General features: G+C 40.3%; 1 protein-coding gene across 3 annotated transcripts in view; it reads right to left on the bottom strand.

The window, feature by feature from the left end:
• The window catches only part of LOC140467213 (bile acid receptor-like), a 156,546-nt gene that overhangs the window by 13,535 nt on the left and 119,359 nt on the right, over nucleotides 1-23,652 (bottom strand). For all 3 annotated transcript variants that reach the window (XM_072563431.1, XM_072563432.1, XM_072563433.1), the window contains 3 exons: nucleotides 14,007-14,106; nucleotides 10,301-10,429; nucleotides 6,124-6,252 (listed from right to left, as the gene is read on the bottom strand). In XM_072563431.1, the coding sequence (XP_072419532.1) occupies nucleotides 6,124-6,252; nucleotides 10,301-10,429; nucleotides 14,007-14,106 (358 nt within the window). The remainder of the gene's footprint in view (nucleotides 1-6,123; nucleotides 6,253-10,300; nucleotides 10,430-14,006; nucleotides 14,107-23,652) is intronic.

Here is a 23,652-nt window from a genome sequence, read left to right as displayed (position 1 = left end):
TCCTTAGAAGAGTATAAAGGCAGTAGGAGTATACTTAAGAGGGAAATCAGGAGGGCAAAAAGGGGACATGAGATAGCTTTGGCAAGTAGAATTATGGAGAATCCAAAGGGTTTTTACAAATACATTAAGGACAAAAGGGTAACTAGGGAGAGAATAGGGCCACTCCAAGATCAGCCTTTGTGTGAATCCGCAGAAAATGGGGGAGATACTAAACGAGTATTTTGCATCAGTATTTACTGTGGAAAAGGATATGGAAGATATAGAATGTAGGGAAATAGATGGTGACACCTTGCAAAATGCCCAAATTACAGAGGAGGAAGTGCTGGATGTCTTGAAGCGCATAAAGGTGGATAAATCCCCAGGACCAGATCAGGTGTACCCAAGAACTCTGTGATAAACTAGAGAAGTGATTACTGGGATTCTTGCTGAGATATTAGTATCATCAATAGTCACAGGTGAGGTGCCAGAAGACTGGAGGTTGGCTAATGTGGTGCCACTATTTAAGAAGGGTTGTAAGGACAAGCCAGGCAACTATAGACCAGTGAGCCTGACATCAGTGGTGGGCATGTTGTTGGAGGGAATCCTGAGGGATAGGATGTGCATGTATTTGGAAAGGCAAGGACTGATTAGGGATAGTCAACATGGCTTTGTGCTTGGGAAATCATGTTTCACAAACTTGATTGAGTTTTTTGAAGAAGTAACAAAGAGGATTGATGAGGGCAGAGCAGTAGATGTGATCTATATGGACTTCAGTAAGAAGGTTCCTCATGGAAGACTGGTTTGCAAGGTTAGATCTCACAGAATACAGAGAGAACTAGCCATTTGGATACAGAACTGGCTCAAAGGTAGAAGACAGAGAGTGGTGGTGGAGGATTGTCTTTCAGACTGGAGGCCTGTGACCAGTGGAGTGCCACAAGGATCCTCTACTTTTTGTCACGTCTATAAATGATTTGGAAGTGAGCATAAGAGGTACAATTAGTAAGTGTGCAGATGACACCAAAATTGGAGGTGTAGTGGACAGCGAAGAAGGTTACCTCAGACTGCAACAGGATCTTGACCAGATGGGCCAAAGGGCTGAGAAGTGGCAGATGGAGTTTAATTCAGATAAATGTGAGGTGCTGCATTTTGGAAAAGCAAACCTTAGCAGGACTTATACACTTAGTAGTAAGGTCCTTGGGAGTGTTGCTGAACAAAGAGACCTTGGAGTGCAGATTCATAGCTCCATGAAAGTGGAGTCACAGGTAGATAGGATAGTGAAGAAAGCATTTGGTATGCTTTCCTTTATTGGTCAGAGTATTGAGTACAGGAGTTGGGAAGTCACGTTGCGGCTATACAGGAGATTGGTTAGGCCACTGTTGGAATATTGTGTGCAATTCTGGTCTCCGTCCTAGCGGAAAGATGTTGTGAAACTTGAAAGGGTTCAGAAAAGATTTACAATGATGTTGCTAGGGTTGGAGGATTTGAGCTATAGGGAGAGGCTGCACAGGCTGGGGCTGTTTTCCCTGGAGTGACAGAGGCTGAGGGGTGACCTTATAGAGGTTTATAAAATCATGAGGGGCACGGATAGGATAAATAGACAAAGTCGTTTTCCTGGAGTCAGGGAGTCCAGAAATAGAGGACATAGGTTTAGGATGAGAGGGGAAGATCAAAGAGACCAAAGGGGCAATGTTTTCACACAAAGGGTGGTACGTGTACGGAATGTGCTGCTAGAGGAAGTGGTGGAGGTTGGTACAATTGCAACATTTAAAAGGCATTTGGATGGGTATATGAATAGGAAGGGTTTGGAGGGAAATGGGGCAGGTGCTGGCAGGTGGGACTAGATTAGGTTGGGATATCTGGTCGGCATGGATGAGTTGGACCGAAGGTTCTCTTTCCTTGCTGTACATCTCTATGACTCTATGAGGGGAAACATGTTTATTTTTATTTTGTTATATATTATATCGTAAAAACAAAAATCAAATTCAACAACAAACACTGGCATTGTAGTCCACAATCATATGGATCTATCAAACTGAAAAAATGGCAGGCACTCTACTGTATACACTCTACTTATAATTGATGGTTATGAAATCAGTCTTGCAGCAGTAATCCAATAATGAAATTCTCTCCGTCCTAGGTCAGAAGAGTAACATCACTAGCATGTTTTTTAACATTTCAAATTTTCATCAAACATTTAAACACCACTATTTTCTCATCACTGTGCTACAATTTCAGGAGAAGGAAATAGGTCAGTAATTTATGTCAGTAAATGGGCCGGTCAAGTGTCACTGTGTAGTTTACTTTTTTACTGTTTTCTGTTTTGCTTTTAAATGTCTTGACAGTTTCACAGCTCCCTTTGACAGGTGTTTTTGACAGTTCCTCTAAAAAGTGCTCTTGCATTTCCACTTGACAGTTTCCCTTGGCAGATACATTTGATAGTTTGCTGTGATAGGTCCTGTGGCAGCTGCTTTTGATACATTTTTGGAAGTTGATTTTGACAGCTCTGTTGACAATTCCATTCAGCTTAGCAGTTAATAGCTTTATGTGTTTTTACACTACGTTTAATAAATCCAAAGAAAGTCTGACATTTTCTGAAGTGTACATGACATCCTCCAAAATGTCCCTGAATTACATCCAAAGGCACAATTTACCTAAATGTTTCCACAAAGTTCAGACCTTCCTCTATCATATCAATGCTGAACATTGTGTTTCAGATACCCAGGTTACCAAAATCATATGGGAGCTGAGTCAGCTATTCATTCCTATTGGTAATTTCGTCCACAAATCACACACATGCAAAATGTAACCTGACACTATTTCCATCTCTATGAAAATGGTGGGTGCAGTGTTCAGAGTTGAGATTTTATCACATCTAAATTTCTGATAAATATGAGTGGCTTTCATTGTGGCAAAAGTCCAGGCTTTTACTTCTAATTTCCATTCCTCCCTTGCAATCATATAATCTATTTTCAGCTCTTCCATTGCCTACCTCGATTTCATTTTCTAGTAATATATATAATCATAGAGTCCCTACAGTGCGGAAACAGGCCCTTTGGCCTAACAAATCCACACAGACCCTCCAAAGAATATCCCACCCAAACCCATTTCCTTACCCTTATTACTCTACATTTTACGCCTGACTAAAGTAACTAACCCACACATCCCTGAACACTATGGACAATTTAGCATGGCCAATTCACCTGACCAACACATCTTAGGGCTATGGAAGGAAACTGGAGCACCCGGAGGAAACATGCAGACATGTGATATGCAAACTCCACACAGACAATTGCCTGAGGCTGGAATCAAACTGGGTCCCTGGCGCTGTGAGGGAGCAGTGCTATCCACTGAACCACCGTGCTGCCCCAAACATTCAGATATTCAAATTTCACTATAAACTCACAGACTTACATAGATTAATTGTTGACAATAGTTCCTCATATTTTCCATTTGAACTCTATTCCATTTTTATTCTGTCTCCTTCATATCTGTTAAAATCATACAATTTTCCATACCATTGCTTCCAACATGTTTTTGTTTCTTTTCTCAGCCAAGGGTTATTGCTGCAGATTGACAAGGGCCAATATAGTGACCATTCCATTTTGCACTTTCACTTTCACCCCTTCAACTCTTCCTCAAAACAGCAATAGAGTTGCTCTTGACTTCAATATCTACCTCACCATACTCTACATTCCAATCCTATGATCTCCAAACCAGCCAACAAACCATAAAGCTGCTGAAGATCTTTCTTGTTTTCAGCAACAGTCAGTTTAGTTTTAAAAATATTGTCAGCTGAACTGACTGTTGGTGAGTTTGGGAAATGACTACAAAGTTATGTCTGGAAGAGCAGGCAAGTGCACCAACGACAGAATTGTTTTATCCAATTACAGGTTCCATCTCTCTAAAATTTGCTGCTGTACCTCTAATCAAAACTTCTGTTCCCAAGAGATTTGCAGCTTGTTCTCTCCTAATCCAAGCTGCCAATGGCAGTGGCTGTCCCACTCCCTGTTCCTTTGGTCCACTTATTTTCAAGTAAAGTTTAATAACTTACTTCATGAATATTCCTTGTGCTCTTCCATTAAATTGCTTTTCCATTAAATTCCCCTCTAAAGGAACTTTAAATTTCTCTGTGTTATTTCCTTTATTTGTTTGTTTGTGCAATGTTGGCAGAGATTTGCCTGGGAGACCTGGTACTCTTGCACCAGGCCTGGCTTAATTGTACCAGTATTCAAAATTTAAATGTGTAGCCAAACTAAACATGACCAGCTGGGATGGTAGTTCTGATAATTAGAACCTTTAAATGGAAATAATCTAAATAAATTTTCTAGATTTCATTTTTCTAGGTGAAGAAGACGTTTGGCAGGCTTGCTTTTATTGGACAGTGCATTGAGTATAGAAGTTGGGATGTCATGTTGTGGCTGTACAGGACATTGGTTAGGCCACTTTTGCAATACTATGTTCAATTCTGTTCTCCCTGCCTATAGGAAAGATGTTGTTAAACTTGAAAGGATTCAGAAAGATTTACAAGGATGTGCCCAGGATTGGAGGGTTTGAGTTAGAGGAAGAGGCTGATTAGACTGGGTTTTTTCCCTTTGGAGCATCAAAATCTTATACAGGTTTATAAAATCATGAGGAGCATTGATAGAGCAAATAGCCAAGGTTGTTTTCCCAAGGCAGTAGAGTCCAAAACTAAGGGGGAAGGCTGAAAAGTGACCTGGGGGCAACCTTTTCACACAGACGATGGTGCGTATATGGAATGAGCTGCCAGAGGAGGCAGAGGAGGCAGTGGAGCCAGGTACGATTACAGCATTGAAAAGGCATCTGGATGGGTACATGAATAGGAGTGATTTAGGAGGATATGGGCCAAATGCTGGCAAATGAGGAGAGATCAGTTTGGGGGCAGCTGATTGGCAGGAATAAGTTGGGCCAAAAGGTCTGTTTCTGTGCTGTGTAACTCTATGACTTTATGACTTTATTCTAGAAAAAAATGAGTTTTGTAGTTTGTTTGGCTAGTTATTCATTCAGTTCATTCAGACAATTTTTTATCCAGTCCAAATTAGAATACTCCTCAATTTAAGTTTGGTAGATGGATTGGGACTGGTGAAAAGCATGTTGGTGGGAATGTCTTCTAGTGGTAGTGATCATAAGTCAATGAGATTTAGTGTGGTGTATGAATAAAAGACAAGAATATGTTTCTTTGTCTTGCATTTTCTCATTCTTCTCTGAATTATATTCCATTTGATCGTTTACTGCTCACCTGATCAATCCATTTTTCATCTTATATCTATTGGCATCTATCTGTAACTTATAGCTTCCTTTCTCACTATCCATCATAGGCACAAGCTTTGAATCATCTTAATCATGATCCAAATAATTGATATATAGTACAAAAATCAAAGAACAATCTGCTGGGCCCTACAGATCACACAAAAAACACAGAGTCTCCCATTCACAAAAACACATTTTGACTATGATAATTTGTTTCCAGCCACTGAGACAATATTAGATTTTACTTGTCATTTTGTTGTGAGTTTTTACTTCTCTGATAAGTTTGACATATGGCACTTAGGAGTCTTGCAAAAATCCATATAGATTACACAATCTCATTTATTCTCCAAACTACTGCTGCTGTAATCGTTCCTACCCCCCACGCTAAAAAGAATCACGATGCAAAGTTGTTGAGTGTGATAAGTATAGTGAAGAGCCAAAGACTATGTGCAGATGAGGTATTAATGGTTATACAGCAGCCACCTAAATGAAATATGAAAGGATAAAACCAAAGAAGCAAGTCAGCAAAGAAAAAGACAGACTTAGAAGGAGTAGAATGAAGGCAGAGGTTACAAGCTGATTTTGTTGACTCAATGTTGAGGAATGAAGACTATAGTGCACCAATGAATAAAAGATGATTTGTTGTCCCTTGAATCCCACTGCTGTGAATATAAACAATTCCTTATTTGTGGCATATGTACTATCTTGAAAGCATTGAGAATATTAAACTTACTCGTACTTATCATTCCCAAATAATATATGTATCTCAGTCCTATACAACTTCTGTTTGCATTTGAAAGAAGAAGTAAATTATATGGTTTGTAATTGCCTTCACCACAATTATTGCAACATGATAGCTGTACAAGAAGATGGTACCTAATGCACAATTTGGAACAATAATTGAAACTTCATCCAGATGGGACTGCTCCATCATAACAGCTGGAACATGCTCCTCAAAACACTGGTTATGACAGCACCCAGAGAATGTGGAATAGTGATCAGTGTCTGCAAAACAAAGGAAAGAATCATTTGGAAAGAGGTAGTTCCAATCAGGTATAGCCCAATGTCATATAATAACTATTTGACAAAATACTATCCACAAATATAGTCTCCACTACACATTTGTACATTAGTAAAAGCAAAGCAGTTCAGAGGAGGAATAAAATAAATTAATTAATGCAAAATGTTAAAATTAAGTATCAAACTCAAACAATAAGTCACAAATTAATCTTGTTATTATTATGTATAAAAATCCTCCCTACTGTTTCAAATAAGAAGGTGTTGAGAATTGTCAGGCAGCTTGGACTGCAAAGTAAACAATATGATTGAACCTTATGATTCTTGGTTAAGTCCAAATTATATTAAGTTTTTTGGAGGATGTGTCACTGGGAGGCCTGGTGAGTTTTCTTGCCCTATCTTCCCAAATTCACCTCATTAACTATCAACCTCACCTCTTTTACATTTCTTCAGTCTGATTTCTGTTCAATTTTACCACAAGCTGATCCTGGAGCAATTTGCCACTCAGCAGATATCCCAGAATTCACTGACATTCCTTACACCCGCATCATCTTCAGAAACTCAGTGTTCATCTGGAGAAGAACTGTCAGTCCAGAGATGACCAGCACGTTTGCTGATATTTGTCCCAGACATGGCAGATAAGAAAAAAACAGTGCTCTAATTTGTAGCAGGATGCTGGAGATCCCGCTGGATAGACTGGTATTAACACAGAGCTTCCTCCTCCCTCAGGACCAGCAATGGAGGCCGCAGCACCAAACCATAACACTCTAGTCTGATGTTGCCACCTCGAATAAAGCAGTCACAGCCAACTGGAGGAATGCCCAGCACAGTAGGGAGAAGGTCAACATCCTTCTCCTCTCCATCAGCCTACATGACATCATTTTCTCTCCAATACCTCACACTCACTCTGTCTCTGTGACTGACCCTCCTACCAATGCTAATTCTCTACCATTCTCACTATTGCCTACAACATTTTCTCTCACTTATTGTCACCCATCCTCAACCCTGACACCACAATGCTGTTTGCTCTCTCCACTGCCTACCCACTCACTCAGGCTACCTCCGCACTTTTTTGATGATTCGCATCAGTTGTATGACACTATGATCTTTTGCTATAAATTCTGTGTCCTATGATTCTGCTCCACTAGTTATTTGACGAAGGAGCAATGCTCCTAAAGTTAGTACTTCCAAGTAAACCTGTTGGACTATAACCTTGTGTTGTGTGATTTTTAACTTTCAAAATCATCATTGATGCCAGAGATGTGTAAGTGTTGGCTTGTTTTAGGATAATGAGTTAAGAATGGAAAAGACAGTGAGGTATTTCTGAAAGAAAATACTGTAGAAAAAGAAACAGGAGATTGTTGGCTATTCAGCATTTTAAAATCTATGGTCTGACATGATAACAAGGAATGGAAAAAGTGAGAACTGCAGATGCTGGAGAGTCAGAATTGAAAAGTCTGGCACTGGAAAAGCACAGAAGGGCTTATGCCCAAAATGTCGACTCTCTTGCTCCTCAGATACTGCCTGACCTGCTGTGCTTTTCCAGCACCACATTTTTCAACTCTCATGAATCTAACAAGGATACACTAATTTACATTGGTCATAATCTACTGGCCTTTTTATTTCTCTCATCAGTTGCTTTAATCTGGGGCTTTTAATCAATAAGTCAGAGACGATAAGAAACCAGTTGCCTTGTTCCTCCTTCAAGCAAGTGAAAGTACATGGAGAATGAAAATCGAGGAGCAGGCTCTGCCAAACCAAAAGGGTCATCCCAAAGCAACTCTAGTAGACTGAATTGCTTTCACAGTCTTTCTCTCTGCCCATAAATCCCATGTTTGTTTGTGTCCGTATGTGTGAGAAGAGGGAATTTTACAGGGGTGTTAGAATTTAACTAGTATACGTTGATGGTTCATAATTGTTTATTTTTAGCTTGAATCTATTTATTTGTAATAAGTAGTAATTGTTTTCTGTCAACCTAGGTCGAAAAGACAGATAAAATTGGAGAATTTTGAATACTTTAGAAAATCTTTAACTTTTGTGTTGACTCCAGGAATAGGAGGGCATGATTTTTAGTTCACTACCCCAGTGAGGCATAACAGAATCCATGTGGATGCAGAATGAGTAAGTATAAGAACATAAAGAACATGAGAACTAGGAGCAGAAGTAGGCCATCTGGCCCTTCAGGCCTGCTCCACTATTCAATACGATCATGGCTAATCTTTTCATGGACTCAGTTCCACTTATCCGCCCTCTCACCGTATTCCTTAATTCCTTTATTGTTCAAAAAAAATCTGTCTTATCTTTAAAGACATTTACTGATGTAGTGTCAACTACTTCACTGGGCAGGAAATTCTATAGATTTACAACTCTCTGTGTGAAGAAGTTCCTTCTCAATTCAGTCCTAAATCTGCTGCCTGTAATTTTGAGGCTATACCCTCTTGTCCTAGTTGCACCTGCCAGTGGAAACATCCGCTCTACTTCAATCTTATCTATTCCCTTCATAATTTTATATGTTTCTATAAGATCCCACCCCCGACTATAGTTCTAAATTCCAAGAATGTAATCCCAGTCTACTCAGTGTCTCCTCATAAGCCAACCCCCTCAACTCCAGAATCAACCTCGTAAACCTACTCTATACCCCCCCTAGTACCAGTACATCCTTTCTTGAGTCAGGAGACCTCACCAGCATCCTGTACAACTGAAACATAACCTCCGTGCTTTTAAGCCCAAGCCCTTTTACAATGAAGGACACAATCCATTTGCCTTCCTAATTACTTGTTATACCTGCAGATCAGAGCTGAAAATGTGTTGCTGGAAAAGCGCAGCAGGTCAGGCAGCATGCAAGGAGCAGGACAATCGACATTTCAGGCATGAGCCTTTCCTCAGCCCTTCCTCAGCCCTTTCAGGCTCATGCCCGAAATGTCGATTCTCCTGCTCCTTGGATGCTGCCTGACCTGCTGCGCTTTTCCAGCAACACATTTTCGGCTCTGATCTCCAGCATCTGCAGTCCTCACTTTATACCTGCAGATCAACCAACTGTGATTCATGCATAAGGACACCCAGGTCCCTCTGCATAGCAGTGTGCTGCAACTTTTTATCGTTCAAGTAATAATCCTTTTTACTGTTACTCCTACCAAAATGGATGATTTCACATTTATTAACACTGTATTTCATTTCGAGACCTTTCCCCACTCACTTAAAGTATCTACATTCCTCTGCAAAATTTCATAGTCCTCTGCACACTTTGCTCTACCACTCATCTTAGTGTCATCTGCAAACTTTGACACTCTACATGTGGTCCCCAACTCCAAATCTTTGATATAAGTTGTGAATAATTGTCCTCCCAACACTGATCCCTGAGGCACAGGAGTACTCACTGATTGCCAGCCAGAATATTACTCATTTATCCCCACTCTTTGCTTCCTGTTAGTCAACCAATCCTCATAGGGGTAATACTTTACCCCTAACACCATGCATCTTTATTTTAACCAGCAACCTTGTTGAAGCCTTTTTGGAAATCTAGGTACACCACATCTACTGGGTCCTTGTTGTCCACCATGCTCATAATGTTTTCATAGAATTCCAAAAGATTAGTTAAGCAAGGCCTGCCCTTCATGAGCCCATGTTGCGTCTGCCCAACTGGATAATTTCTATCTGGAAGCCTTGCTATTTCTTTCTTGATAATAAACTCAAGCATCTCCCCCATTATAGAGATTAAGCTAACACGTCTATAATTCCATATCTTTGTCTACCTCCCTTTTTAAACAGTAGATTCACATTTACTGTTTTCCAGTCTGCTGAAACTGCCCAGAGTCCAGCAATTTTTGGAAAATTACCACAACTGCACTTCCTATTTCTCCCACCATTTCTTTATTATGATAGAAAAGGAAGAGTTCAAAGATGCAGCTTGTTCCAGTCCTTGAACTGTGTTTTCTGTACTTACTAAAATGATTTTTTCACTAAGCCAAGGTCAGGGGAGTGTAACTGGAGTTAGTGATGGAGCAGGCAGTCTTTATTTGAATTACTTATTACTCACCTTGGATAAATTGGTGACTAATCTGTGTGAAGCGCTGGTTATACAGTTGCGCAGACCGAAGGAACATGACTTCCACAGTGGAACCTTTTAGCAATGCAATCTGGTCTTCATGGTCTAATGTCTGGAATCCTTAAACAATACACACGCTTCTGAATTTCCAGAATGTAATATTCAACCTCTTATTTACTCTTTTCAGAATAAATAAAAAGTATATAATCATAAACAATATAACAAGAATACTGTGTTGAAAATGGTTTGTATTATCCAACGTTTAATACAATTCAAATACTATTTTTTTAATCTGTCAAAATCATTCCCATTTTTCAAACTAAATCATACATTTTCTTCCCTCTACATGCATTTTTTTCAGCAAGGTAAAGAACGCAAGGCAAAATAAAAAATAGGTAGGACCAGACTGTTTTATCTATGAACCTGAGAAATGTTTAGTTTTCTATTTTTCTCCATGAGTAAAGAGAAAATTGATTGAAATTCCTAAACATATTTACACTGCAGTGGTTTTCTTGACTAGCATGTGGAGCAACCAACTAGAGAGCAGACCACCTTAAACTGGCTATTGGGCAATCATTGCCAAACTAGCTGTGTGAGACCACTTGGGGATGAGCGACCATGACATGATAGAATTTATTATCAAGATGGAGAGTGAGGTAGTTGATAGGAAGACTATGGTGCTGAATCTTAATAAAGGAAACTATGAAGATATAAGGCATGAGTTGGCCTTGATAGATTGGGGAGAGTTGCTTAAAGTGGATAGGCAATGGCAAACGCATAGGTGAACTGCAACAATTGTTTATTCCTGTCTGGCACAAAAGCAAAGTCAGTAAGAGGGCCAATCTATGGCTGACAAAGGAAATTGGAGATAGTATCTAATCCAAGGAAGAAGCATACAGATTGGCCAAGAAAAATAATAGGTCTGAGGATTGGGAGCAGTTTAGAATGCAGCAAAGAAGGACCAAGGGATTGATTAGAAGGGGAAATACCGTACAAAAGTAAGCTTGTAGGGAACATAAAGACTGACACTATATATATGCTAAGAGAAAGAGATTGGTGGAGACAAATGTAAGATCCGGAATGGACAGAAATGGGGAAATGTATAATAGGGGACAAAAAAATGGCTGAGCAACTGAATACATACTTTGGTTCTGTCTTCACAAAAAAGGACACAAATCAGATACCAGAAATGTTGGAGAATGCAAGATTTAGTGAGGGGGAAAACTGAGGGAAATCAATATTACTAGAGAAGTGGTGCTGGGAAAATCGATGGGAATGAAGGTGGATAAATCCTCAGTGCCTGATAACCTTTGTCCCTGAGTATTTAAAGAAGTGGCTCTAGAAATAATAGTTGCATTTGTGGCCATCTTCCAGGATTCTGTAGACTCTGGAACAGTCTCTACAGATTGGAGGGTAGCTAATGTCACTTCAATATTCAAAAAGGGAGGTAGAGAGAAAACAGATAATTAGAGACCAGTACCTAATATTGGTGGTGGGGAAAATTCTCAAATTCATTGTCAAGGACTTTATAGCAGAGTGTTTAGAAAGCGCTCGGACAGGATTGGACAGAGATGACATGGATTTATGAAGGGGAAATCATGCTTGACAAATCTGTTGGAATTTTATGATGATGTAGAGTTGAACAAGGGGGAGACAGTCAATGTTTGGACTTTCAGAAAGCATTTGACAAAGTCCCACATAAGGGATTATTGTGCAAGATTAAAATGCATGGGACTGGAGTAAGTGTATTCAGATGGATAGAAAACTGCTTGTCAGAGAGGAAACAAAGAGTAAGAATTAATGTGTCCTTTCCAAATTGGCAAGCAGTAACTAGTGGGATGCCACAGGGATCAATGCTGCGTCCCCAGCTACTCACAACACATATTAATAATTTGGTTGCAGGACAAAATGTAACATCTCAAAGTTTAAAGATGATACCAAGTTGGGTGGGAGAGTGAACTGTGATGACAATGATCCTTCAACATGATCTGTACAGGTTGGGTGCGTGGGCAAATCAATGGCAGAAGCAGCGCAACTTGGACAAATCATAGAATCCCTAGAGTGTGGGAACAGGCCCTTAGGCCCAACAAGTCCACAACGACCCTCTGAAGATTAATCCACCCAGACCCATTCCCCTACCCTATATTTACCCCTAATACTCCTAACCTACAAATCCCTGAACACTACGGGCAATTTAGCATGACCAATTCACCTAAACTGCACATCTTTGGACTGTGGGAGGAAACCTATACAGACATGGGAAGAATGTGCAAAATCCACACAGACAGTCACCCAAGGCTGGAATCAAACCCGGGTCCTTAGTGCTGTGAAGCAGCAGTGCTAACCACTAAACCACCGTGCCGCCTAATGTAATTATTCACTTTGGAAGTGAAAGCAATAAGGCAGATTATTACCAGAATGAATGTAAATGGAAGAGGGATGTGTGCAGTAGGACTTGGGTGTTCTTGTTCACCAGTCACTGAAGGTGAGCATGCAGGTGCAGCAGGCGGGAAAGAAGGCAAATGGTATGTTGACCCTCGTTATGAGAGGTTTCGAGTACAGGACCAGGGATATGTTGTTGCAGTTATATAGAGCCTTGGTGAGGCCACACCTGCAATACTGTGTGCAGTTTTCGTCTCCTTTTCTGAGAAAGGATGCTCTTGGTCTCAAGGGAGGAAAGGGAAGGTTTACCAGGCTTATTTTGGGAATGGCAGAACTGACTTATGAGGAGAGATTGACGAGGTGAGGATTGTTTTTGCTGGAGTTCAGACAAATGAACAATTCTAACAGGACTAGAAAGGGTAAGTACAGGGAAGATGATCCCAATGGAGGATGTGTCCAGAACCAGGGATCATAGTCTGAGGATTTGGGTAGACCATTTAGGATGGGCATGAGGAGACATTTCTTCAGCCAAAGAGTGGTGAGCCTGTGAAATTTATTACCACAGGAAGTAGTTGATGCCAAAAAGTTGACAAATGGGATCAAAGGTTTTGGGGAGAAAGCAGGATTTGGCTATTGAGTTGGGCAATCAACCATGAGCGTAATGAATGGTGGAACAATGCTTGAAGGGCCGAATGGCCTCCTCCTCTCCAATCTTCTATATTTCTATGTTGCTACACAGGAAATTTCTGGGGAGCTCAGCTAAAAACAAAACGTAAATGAAGCAAATGGCCTCAATGGGGCACTTTTTATAGGTCCCCAATGGTTTTCACTGTGAAAATTTAATATATTTTCTTATATAAAAAGTTATTTTGAATTGCAATCTCACAGTAAGGCATTTGCCTTTCTACTTGTCAGTATTTGCTTCTCCATTACATACTCTGAAGTACAAATGCTTTTTTCACCTCAATAAAATAGCATTTTAAAATTAATTGTATAAATAAATTAAGTGATGCCATTATAACAAAAGAAAGCACACATTGGGAATAGAAATAAGAGATGTATATTGACTGGACATGTGATAAGAAATGAAGATGCATATCAGCTTAGTTCAAAATTTTATGTTGTAACTCCTAGTCAGAAATTTTTAAGGTGCCGTAGATGGATGTTAAACTAATTTGTTCATTTATTCTGATTCCCACATTGCAACAAAAGTGTAGCACTCTTGTTGCACGAATTGTTGAAATTTATACAATGGGAACATGTGGCATGGCCAACAAATAATCAGTGTAGCACAGAAAATTTGAGCACTTCTCACCTGGCAATCGTTTGGTAAACTCCACTAATACTTCAACATGAAGTGGTGCATTCTCTGTCAGTCGGAGAAGATTCTCCACAGGATTTGAAAGTTCCAGCAACTGAATCATAAAGATAAAGTGATATCAGAAACTGAACAGAATGTTTTATTTAAAAATAGGATGAATTAATCATCATAATTTCATTAGAAAAACATAATGGGAATTAAATATTTTCCCACAATAATTCACAGGAGCTGACTTGGTAGTTACTTGTGATGGAGAAAGTGAGGACTTGTAGTGCTATACCTTGTTACTTGTGATGCTATACTTTCAAATTATAGAACATAACAAGTGACTGCTGTGAGAGAGGGGTTGTGCTTTGCCTTCCCTCAACTGTTCTGTGCTATGAGGGACCAGTCAGAAATGTGGAGCTCTTTCATTTTGTCAAAAACAAGGAATAGTTTGACAATCTGTGTGATATTACCATTCCTCTGAAAATCTGGCCCAATGCTTATAAAATGTATCAGTACTTAAGTCAAGTAATCCATCTGTCATTTTAGTGGTTTAACAACTCTTGCAAAGCTTGTTGTGGTGTGATCCTCTGGTGTTGTGGATTTCATCCTTGATTTTTTGTTTATTCACAGGCATGTTATCAATATGTTTATTGTTGTCCTTTTGTTTTGCATTCACTGTACACAATTTGAATGTTGTTTCCCCTGGCTGGCTTCTGTTTATCCTCAACATTGATCCATTGGATATTATGGTATTGTAAAACCTGGGTTCCATGTACACTTTAAATATCTCTGCAGTAAACGCCATCCATTGTGAGGAGTATGATTCTAACATTTTGTTCTACATGTAGTTGAGATAACTTCATTCTTGCATGTCAATTGTGTATCATCTTCATCCTCCCTTGTTGTCATTGATGTGCATTCTACATCTCAGAGAATTTGGATAGGTGGTAAAATAATTTTCATATGCTTGCTGAATAAGATCTCTGCTGATAATAACAATCTATATTCAGATTGTTGCTCTGAAGTGTGACACCAAAGTATTATTTCATTGTCCTTCAGGATAAATGATTTAGTGGTGTGAACCATTCGCTCAGTGAGATGACTTGATCTGGGCTAATGTGGTGAGGACATCACATACTTCACATCCCAATTGACACTTATGTCTCTGAAATGTTTCCTCATTTACTGCAGCCTGTCAAAAATAATTTCTTCTAATGAACTTAACAAACTGAATATATCATTCAATGCGTCTGCCACAAGTTTATTTGAAGTGTTCTTTACTTGACTGATTCAAAATTTGGAGAAATGAGTTGGTGATTAAGATGAAACTACCTCCATTCATGTTAAATAGATCAGTGACGATTATGAACTAAAAGACTGACAGAATCTCATGAGGGTATAGAGGTTCTTTACATCACTGTGGCTGGTGGTTCTAGCATGCTTTGCACACCCTCACTAATGTCTCAGTGTCATCATTGGTTCCTGGCCAATGTCACACGCCCATTGTTTTATTCATCTATGGCCTTATGTCTCTGTTGTAGTTGTGGCAGAGAGAGCTTCAGGCATAAATATTGTTTGTTTTTTCAGATGTCATTTCTGGAGATACTGAAATCACCTCTGTAAGGCCAAAAGCATCTAAAAGTGTCTGGCACCTCTGATCGTGTCAGGTTACACTTCAACAACAGCATTCCATAATGCTTTCAGCTGTGGGTCATTAGCTGTATGTTTGATTTTAGTTGCATTTATGGTGGACAAAGTTCAATATGTCAATTTTGAGCAGATCTATTATCTCAATGTCCATTCTGTCTATTTGTAGATCCAGTGGAAGGTTTATATCTTGCTTAAAGATCAAACTGATCCATTGATTCCCATGACTGTTGTATCTTGGACATCAATTCTAAGCATTTAATTGTAAAATTGATTCTTTCAGGTAGTTGATCTTCTAACACTTTCTGTATATTTATGGGATCTTTCTGTCTTTTTCAGAAAAGCTTGAGGCATTGATTTCATGTAACTGCTTATTACAACAACTCAAAATTTTTACAACATGATTAATTGATTCTTCAATGGTTTGACCTATTGTTGCATTCTTGTTCAAAAATCTTGAATAGAAGATCTGTGGACTTCCAATTAATGTTGGGGGTTTGGAATGCAACCTTCTGCTATTCTTTTGGGTCTTTTCAGACACTTTATGTACAAGATTCATTGTTTTTATAATCCTGTTCTTGTAAGACACTCCTTATGTGCCTGCGGCAGTATTTCCTGATGGATTTCAGCTTTTTTTTGGTGCATTCAATGCACTCTAAGTAGTTTTTCTGTTTTTGGCTTAATTTTATTTAATGTGTATTTTAGAGATTCTTAGGGTGACTTGGTGCAATTCCTGGATGTAGCCCATTCTTTCCTTTGCTTGAATTCAGGCACACATTTGACTCTTGATGATCCTTTAAATTTTACATAGATTGGGAGAAGATTTGTAGCTCGGGTGCTCGTTGTTGTGGTTCCGTTCGCCGAGCTGGGAATTTGTCTTGCAAATGTTTCGTCCCCTGTCTAGATGACATCCTCAGTGCTTGGGAGCCTCCTGTGAAGCGCTTCTGTGCTGTTTCCTCCAGCATTTATAGTGGTTTGTCTCTGCCACTTCCGGTTGTCAGTTCGAGCTGTCCGCTGTAGTGGCCGGTATATTGGGTCCAGGTCGATGTGTTTGTTGATGGCACTCATCCACAGACTCTATCAACAAACACATCGACCTGGACCCAATATACCGGCCACTACAGCGGACAGCTCGAACTGACAACCGGAAGCGGCAGAGACAGGCCACTATAAATGCTGGAGGAAACAGCACAGAAGCGCTTCACAGGAGGCTCCCAAGCACTGAGGATGTCACCTAGACAGGGGACGAAACGTTTGTAAGACAAATTCCCAGCTCGGCGAACAGAACCACAACAATTTTACATAGACTTAAATAGGTTAGTTTTGAACTGGTTGACTGCCTGACTGTTTTGTCCAGCTCAACGCACCCAATCGTCTGTTTTTTTTGTACTTATTTTCTTCTGTTTTCTGACCTGTATGAATTACTGGTTGTTTACTGTATGTTGTTTGCTGTTCAAGCCTGCATTACCACCTTCTTTGTTCTGATTTGAAAGAGACAATCCTAGGTGAACACTATGCAGTAATTCCTTGTGTTTTGTTTATGCAACACAAACGAGACAGCGGATTCCATTTAAGTGGAGATCTCTAGTAGGTTTATTTGCAGCTAATTTAGGCCAGACCATACAGAGCAATCTCTAGACTGGTCCTTGCCTATCATGCTATAATGTTGAATGACCTTGACTTCTGCTCACGACATTTAGATATTTGGTTTATCTGCAATGTTGAACTTCTTAAAGTGTCATCACTTTTAAAGCAATATCATTACATGGGCATTGAACAAAAGGTAAACACTCAAACATTGACTTATTTCTTTTAAACGATGAAAAGTCTTGTTATGAGCTTTTGTGCTTGGAATAGATTGTTTTGTAATTAAACCAATACAAACTAGATAAGCAAAACCTTCTTTCTTTTTTAAGTAGGTTTTCTGGTATCTTATGAGACTAGTATTTCTCTGGAACCAAATAATAAACTTCTACAGTTTCGTCTTTATCACTGTCTTTCTGTTCTCCCATCTCTTGTTATTCCACCGCTGTTTGGCTTAGGTATCAGAAAGGAGAATGGTGCAAGGGTAGAGTTGTATTAAAAGCATGCAAGGGAAAGGATGAAGTATATGTTTTCACTAATAAAACAGCAAAGTACTTTCAGGTGCCAGAAGTCAGCTAAAAAAAATCATTGACCTGAAATTCTAACTCTGTTTCTCTATTCACAGATACTGCCAAATCTGCAGGTGATTCCCAGCATTTTCTGTTTTGGGTTTGCACGACTACAGTTTGAAAATCAAAAGAAATTATGGAAGGAGAGAGTAGTACAATGTGAGGAGAAGGATTAAACACAAGGATAAAATTATCTTTAATTGTCTCAGCCCCATCACGATTAACAGTTTCAGCCACAACTACTCAAAAGATGATGAGAGCCTGAATGTGGCATGCAACTATGCCTATCCCCATGAGTTAGCTTCCATTACCCCCAAATATGTGCCAACATGTCCAGCCAGAGAGGAAAAGAGAGAGAGAGAGAGAGAGAGAGGGAGATGTATTTCAGTGAATGTGATGCAAAGCATTTGGTAGATTTAACTGTTAAGTTTGAAAATGCACAGTGCTTGCATGCGGTGAGATTTTAGAATGATATAGAATCCCTACAGTGCGGACATAGACCCTTTGGCCCAACAAGTCCACACTGACCCTCCAAAGAGTATTCCATCCAGATCCATTACCCTACTGTTGTACATTTACCCCAGACTAATACACCTAAATTACACATCCCTGAACACTGTGGGCAATTTTAATAGGACCTATTCACCTAACCTGCACATCGTTGGATTGTGGGAGAAAACTAGAGCACCCAGGGGAAACCCATATTGACATAGGGAGAATGTGCAAACTCCACACAGACAGTTGCCCAAGACAGGAATCAAACTCAGGTCCCTGGCACTGTGAGACAACAGTGCTAACCACTGAGCCACCAGCTACGGCGTGGGGCTTCCAGCTGTGCAAAGTGGGGAAGATCTAATCTCTGAGGACTTGGACCAAAATTAGGATAGCTATCTCACAGACTAGTCAAGAAATCATAACTTATGCACTGACCCATATACAACCATCGCCTTCCTTGTTTATGTCTTAGATCACGGGCAGTGATATCCAATGGGGAGGGAGTTCTCCTGGGAATCATCAACTTTGAATATAGGTCCCATGAAACCTCATGGCATCAAGTTTAAAAGGAAAGAAGACTCTGAAAAGCTGCAGTGGTTTAAGAAAACAGCTTACCACCACATTCTCCTGGGCACTTCAGATGGGTGTTTACCATTCCCATGAAGGAATTGAAAAAAAACAATCATGACATAGTGATAATATCATTGGCTTAGTAATCCAGTTGCCCAGGGGGGCATACCATGTCAAATCCCACCACCAGCAGCTGGTGGATATTAAGGTAGCTAATGAATCTCAAATGGAAGGCCAATGTCAGTGAAGGTGATCCTGACCCCTATCATTGGTTGTTATAAAATTCATTAGGTTCACTAATATCCTTTAGGGAAAGAAATCTGTCATCTTTATCCACTTTGGTCTGCATGTGATCCCAGACTCAAAGCAATGTTGTTTTCATTTACTTGGACCACAAGCCACTCGGTTTCAAGAGCAATAGGATGGACACAAATACAGGCCTTGCTAACAATACCCACATTCCATGGCTAAGGTTTTTAAAAATGTGAAGTTATAGAGATTATTGGTTAGCATGGTAAAGTTATGGTGAATTGAGCTGTGTGAGATACGATAGTGTGGTTGGAAGATATAACATTTAAACATACATTGAATGAACTTGGTCACTTGTGTGAAGTTGTGAAACTTTTTACAATACTACATTCAGGTCCTCAGGGTTAAAACTCAGGCAGTGGCTGCCACATCTATCTGATCCCACAAGAGTCCTTAAAGCAGAAGCTGGAAAGAAGAAGGGATATGATTCATCTACATGAGTTAAGAGGTCCTCCAAGCAAATTTCTCAAATATCCCATTGTCTAAGCAAAGTTTCTCTGGAGGACCTTCCAGATTGTTGGCACCATCTCCCTCTCCAACTCAATTCAAGTCTCCAATGCAACAATGGATTGTTTTGGGGTTTGCTCTCTGTCAATTTGTGCCATTTGGATAATCCCTATGTCGAAATCAATTTTAATATGATTCCAGAACCTGACCCTGCCATATTGCATCTGCCTTTTAAGTAAAACAAACTCATTTTAATCCATGTTAATCTTGCAACCTTACACCAAGCATGGACTCTTAGTGGCCCATGAACAAAACCTTTGTATAGCTTTGACGTTCTGGGGTTTTGATGTTTCAAAAGGAACAAAGGAAAGGTAAAAAAGGTGGGGGAACTAATCAGGATAGTATCAGGGATAATCAGAAATAGGTTATCGAGGAGAGTTTGTCTGCTGAGTCAGTGTAGGTGGAAGTCAGAAACAGGAAAGAAGCAGTCACTTTATTGGGAGTTTTCTACAGATTCCCCAGTAGCAATAGAGATATAGAGGAGCAGATTGGGAAACAGATTTTGGGAAGGTGCAGAAGTTACAGGGTTGTTGTCATGGGTGACTTCAACTTTCCTATTACTGATTGGAACCTCCTTAGTGCAAATAGTTTGGATGGCGCAGATTTTGTCAGATATGCCCAGGAAGGATTCCTGACACAATATGTGGATGGGCTGACTAGAGTGGAGGCCACATTAGGTTTGGTGCTGGAAGCTAGGTGTCAGATCTCTCAATGGGAGAGTATTTCAGTGATAGCGATCACAACACCCTGACCTTTACCATAGTCATGAAGAGCGATAGGAACAGATGGTATGGGCAATTATTTAATTGGGGAGGGAGAAATACAATACTATTAGCAGGAACTGTGGAGCATAAATTGGAACAGATATTCTCAGGGAAATGCATGGCAGAGAGGTGGAGGTTGTTTAGGGAGTGCTGAATAGGTTTGTCCCACTGAGGCAAAGACAGGATGATAGGGTGAAGGAACCTTGGAGGATAAGGGATGTGAAACATCTAGTCAACAGGAAGAAGGAAATTTATTTAACGTTGATGAGGCAAGCATCAAACAGGGCTCTAGAGGGTTACAAGGTACCCAGGAAGGTACTGAAGAATGGACTTAGAAGAGTTGGTGGGTAGGATTAAGGAAAACCCTAAGGCATTCTACACTTACATGAGGAACAAGAGGATGGCCAAAGTGAGGGTAGAGCTGATCAGGGATAGTGGAGGGAACTTGTGCCTGGAGTAGAGAATGTAGGGGAGGACCTTAATGAATACTTTGCTTCAATATTCACTAGTGAGAGGGACCTTGTCGTTTGTGAGGACAATGAATCAGGCTGATATGCTCAAACAGGTTGATGTCAAGAAGGAGGATGTGCTGAAAATTTTGAAACAAATGATGATAGATAAGTCCCCTGAACTAGACAGATTATACCCAAGGTTCCTATGGGAAGCAAGGGAAGAGATTGCTGCAACTTTGGCAATGATCTTTGCATCCTCACTGTCCACTGGAATAGTAACGGACGATTGGAGGGTGACAAATGCTATTTATTTCCTTGTTCAAGAAAGGTAATAGAGATAACCCTGGAAATTACAGACCAGTCAGTCTTATGTCAGTGATGAGCAAATTATTGAAGAGGATTCTGAGAGATAGGATTTATGATTATCTGAAAAAGCAAAGTTTGATTAGAGATAGGAAGCATGGCTTTGTGAGGGCCAGGACATGTCTCACAAGCCTTATTTAATTCTTTGAGGATGTGACAAAATTCATTGATGAAGGTAGAGCAATGGGTGAAATGTACATGGATTTTAGCAAGGTGTTTGATAAGGTTCCCCATGGTAGGCTCATTCAGAAATTAAGGAGGCATGGGGTACCGGGAAATTTGGTTGTCTGGATACAGAATTGGCTGGCTTACAGAAGATAGAGAGTGGTAGTAGATGGAAAGTATTCAGCCTGGAGCTTGGTAACCAGTGGTGTTCCGCAGGGATCTGTTCTGGGACCTCTGCTCTTTGTGATTATTATGAATGACTTTGATGACAAAGTGAAAGGGTGGGTCAGTAAGTTTGCCAATGACATGAAGGTCGGTGGAGTTGTGGATAGTGTGGAGGGTGTTGCAAAGGGACTTTGACAGGATGCAGAACTGGGCTGAGAGTGGCAGATGGAATTCAACCTGGAAAAGTGTGAAGTGATTCATTTTGGTAAATCGAATTTGAATGCAGATGACAGAGATAAAGACAGGATTCTTGACAATGTGGAGGAACAGTGGAATCTTGGGGTTTACATCGACAGATCCCTCAAAGTTGCCACCCAGATTAATAGGATTGTTAAGAAAGCATATGGTGTGTTGGCTTTTATTAGCGGGAGGATTGAGTTTTAGAGCCGCAAGGTTATGCTGCAGCTCTATAAAGCCCTGGTTAGATCACACTTGAAATATTGTGTTCAGTTCTGGTTGTCTCATTATAGGAAGGATGAGAAAGGTTTAGAGAGGATACAGAGGAGATTTATGAGGGTGCTACCTGGACTGGAGGGAATGTCTTATGAAGGAAGGTTGAGGGAGCTAGGGCTTTACTCATTGGAGTGAAGAACATAGAACATAGAACCTTACAGCGCAGTACAGGCACTTTGGCCCTCGATGTTGCGCCGCCCTGTCATATTAATCTTAAGCCCATCCCACCTACACTATTCCATGTACGTTCATATGCCTGTTCAATGACGAATTAGATGCACTTAAACTTGGCAAATCTACTACCGTTGTAGGCAAAACATTCCATACCCTTACTACTCTCCGAGTAAAGAAACTACCTCTGACATCTGTCTTATACCTATCTCCTCTCACTTTAAAGTTGTGTCCCCTCATGTTTGCCATCCCCATACTTGGAAAAAGGCTCTCCCTGTCCACCCTATCCAACCCTCTGATTATCTTGTATGTCTCTATTAAGTCACCTCTCAACCTTCTTCTCTCTAACGAGAACAGCCTCAAGGCCCTCAGCCTTTCCTTGTAAGACATTCCTTCCATACCAGGCAGCATCCTAGTAAATCTCCTCTGCACCCTTGCCAAAGCTTCCATATCCTTCTTATAATGCGGTGACCAGAACTATACACAATACTCCAAGTGTGGCCGTACCAGAGCTTTGTACAGCTGCAGCATAACCTCCTGGCTCCGGAACTCAATCCCTCTATTAATAAAGGCCAAAACACTGTATGCCTTCTCAACAACCCTGTCAATCTGGGTGGCAACTTTCAGGGATCTGTGTACATGGACACAGAGATCTCTCTGCTCATCTGCACTCCCAAGAATCTTACCATTAGCCCAGTACTTTGCATTCCGATTACTCTGTCCAAAGTGTATCAGCTCCCACTTGTCCACATTAAACTCCACTTGCTACCTCTCAGCCCAGCTCTGCATCCTATCTATGTGTCTCTGCAACCTACTACATCCTTCGTCACTATCCACAACTCCACCGACCTTAGTGTCGTCCGCAAATTTACTAACCCACCCTTCTAAGCCCTCATCCAGGTCATTTATAAAAGTGACGAACAGCAGTGGACCCAACACCGACCCTTGTGGTACGCCACTAGTAATTGGACACCAAGATGAACATGTTCCATCAACAACAACCCTCTGTTTTCTTTCATCAAGCCAATTACTGATCCAAACTGCTATGTCTCCCACAATCCCATTCACATATACCACATCAACCCTATTATCTCATCAAATAATCAAGTTAGTTAAACTAAACTGGTTTGTCTTCACCAATTTTTGTTGTTTTTCCTTCATTAATCCATAGTTGGTCCCCAAGAAATTGTCAATATTGCCTTTGGTTATCCTTTCCTTACCTTTGAGGTTAAATTGACTGTTCTATAGTTGCTGGGTTTATCCTTTTACTATTTGCTTAATAAAGGTGCGAGTGTTTGCTAATCTCCTAGCCCTCAATTCTACTGCCGTTTCCAAGAAGAATCAGAGGATTACAGACAGTGCCTCTTCAATTTCCATC

The sequence above is a fragment of the Chiloscyllium punctatum genome, chromosome 45 (assembly GCF_047496795.1).
Source record: "Chiloscyllium punctatum isolate Juve2018m chromosome 45, sChiPun1.3, whole genome shotgun sequence".
In the NCBI taxonomy this organism is placed as follows: domain Eukaryota; kingdom Metazoa; phylum Chordata; class Chondrichthyes; order Orectolobiformes; family Hemiscylliidae; genus Chiloscyllium; species Chiloscyllium punctatum.
Note: the sequence above shows the minus strand (reverse complement) of the source record. Positions and strands in the feature narration are given on the sequence as shown.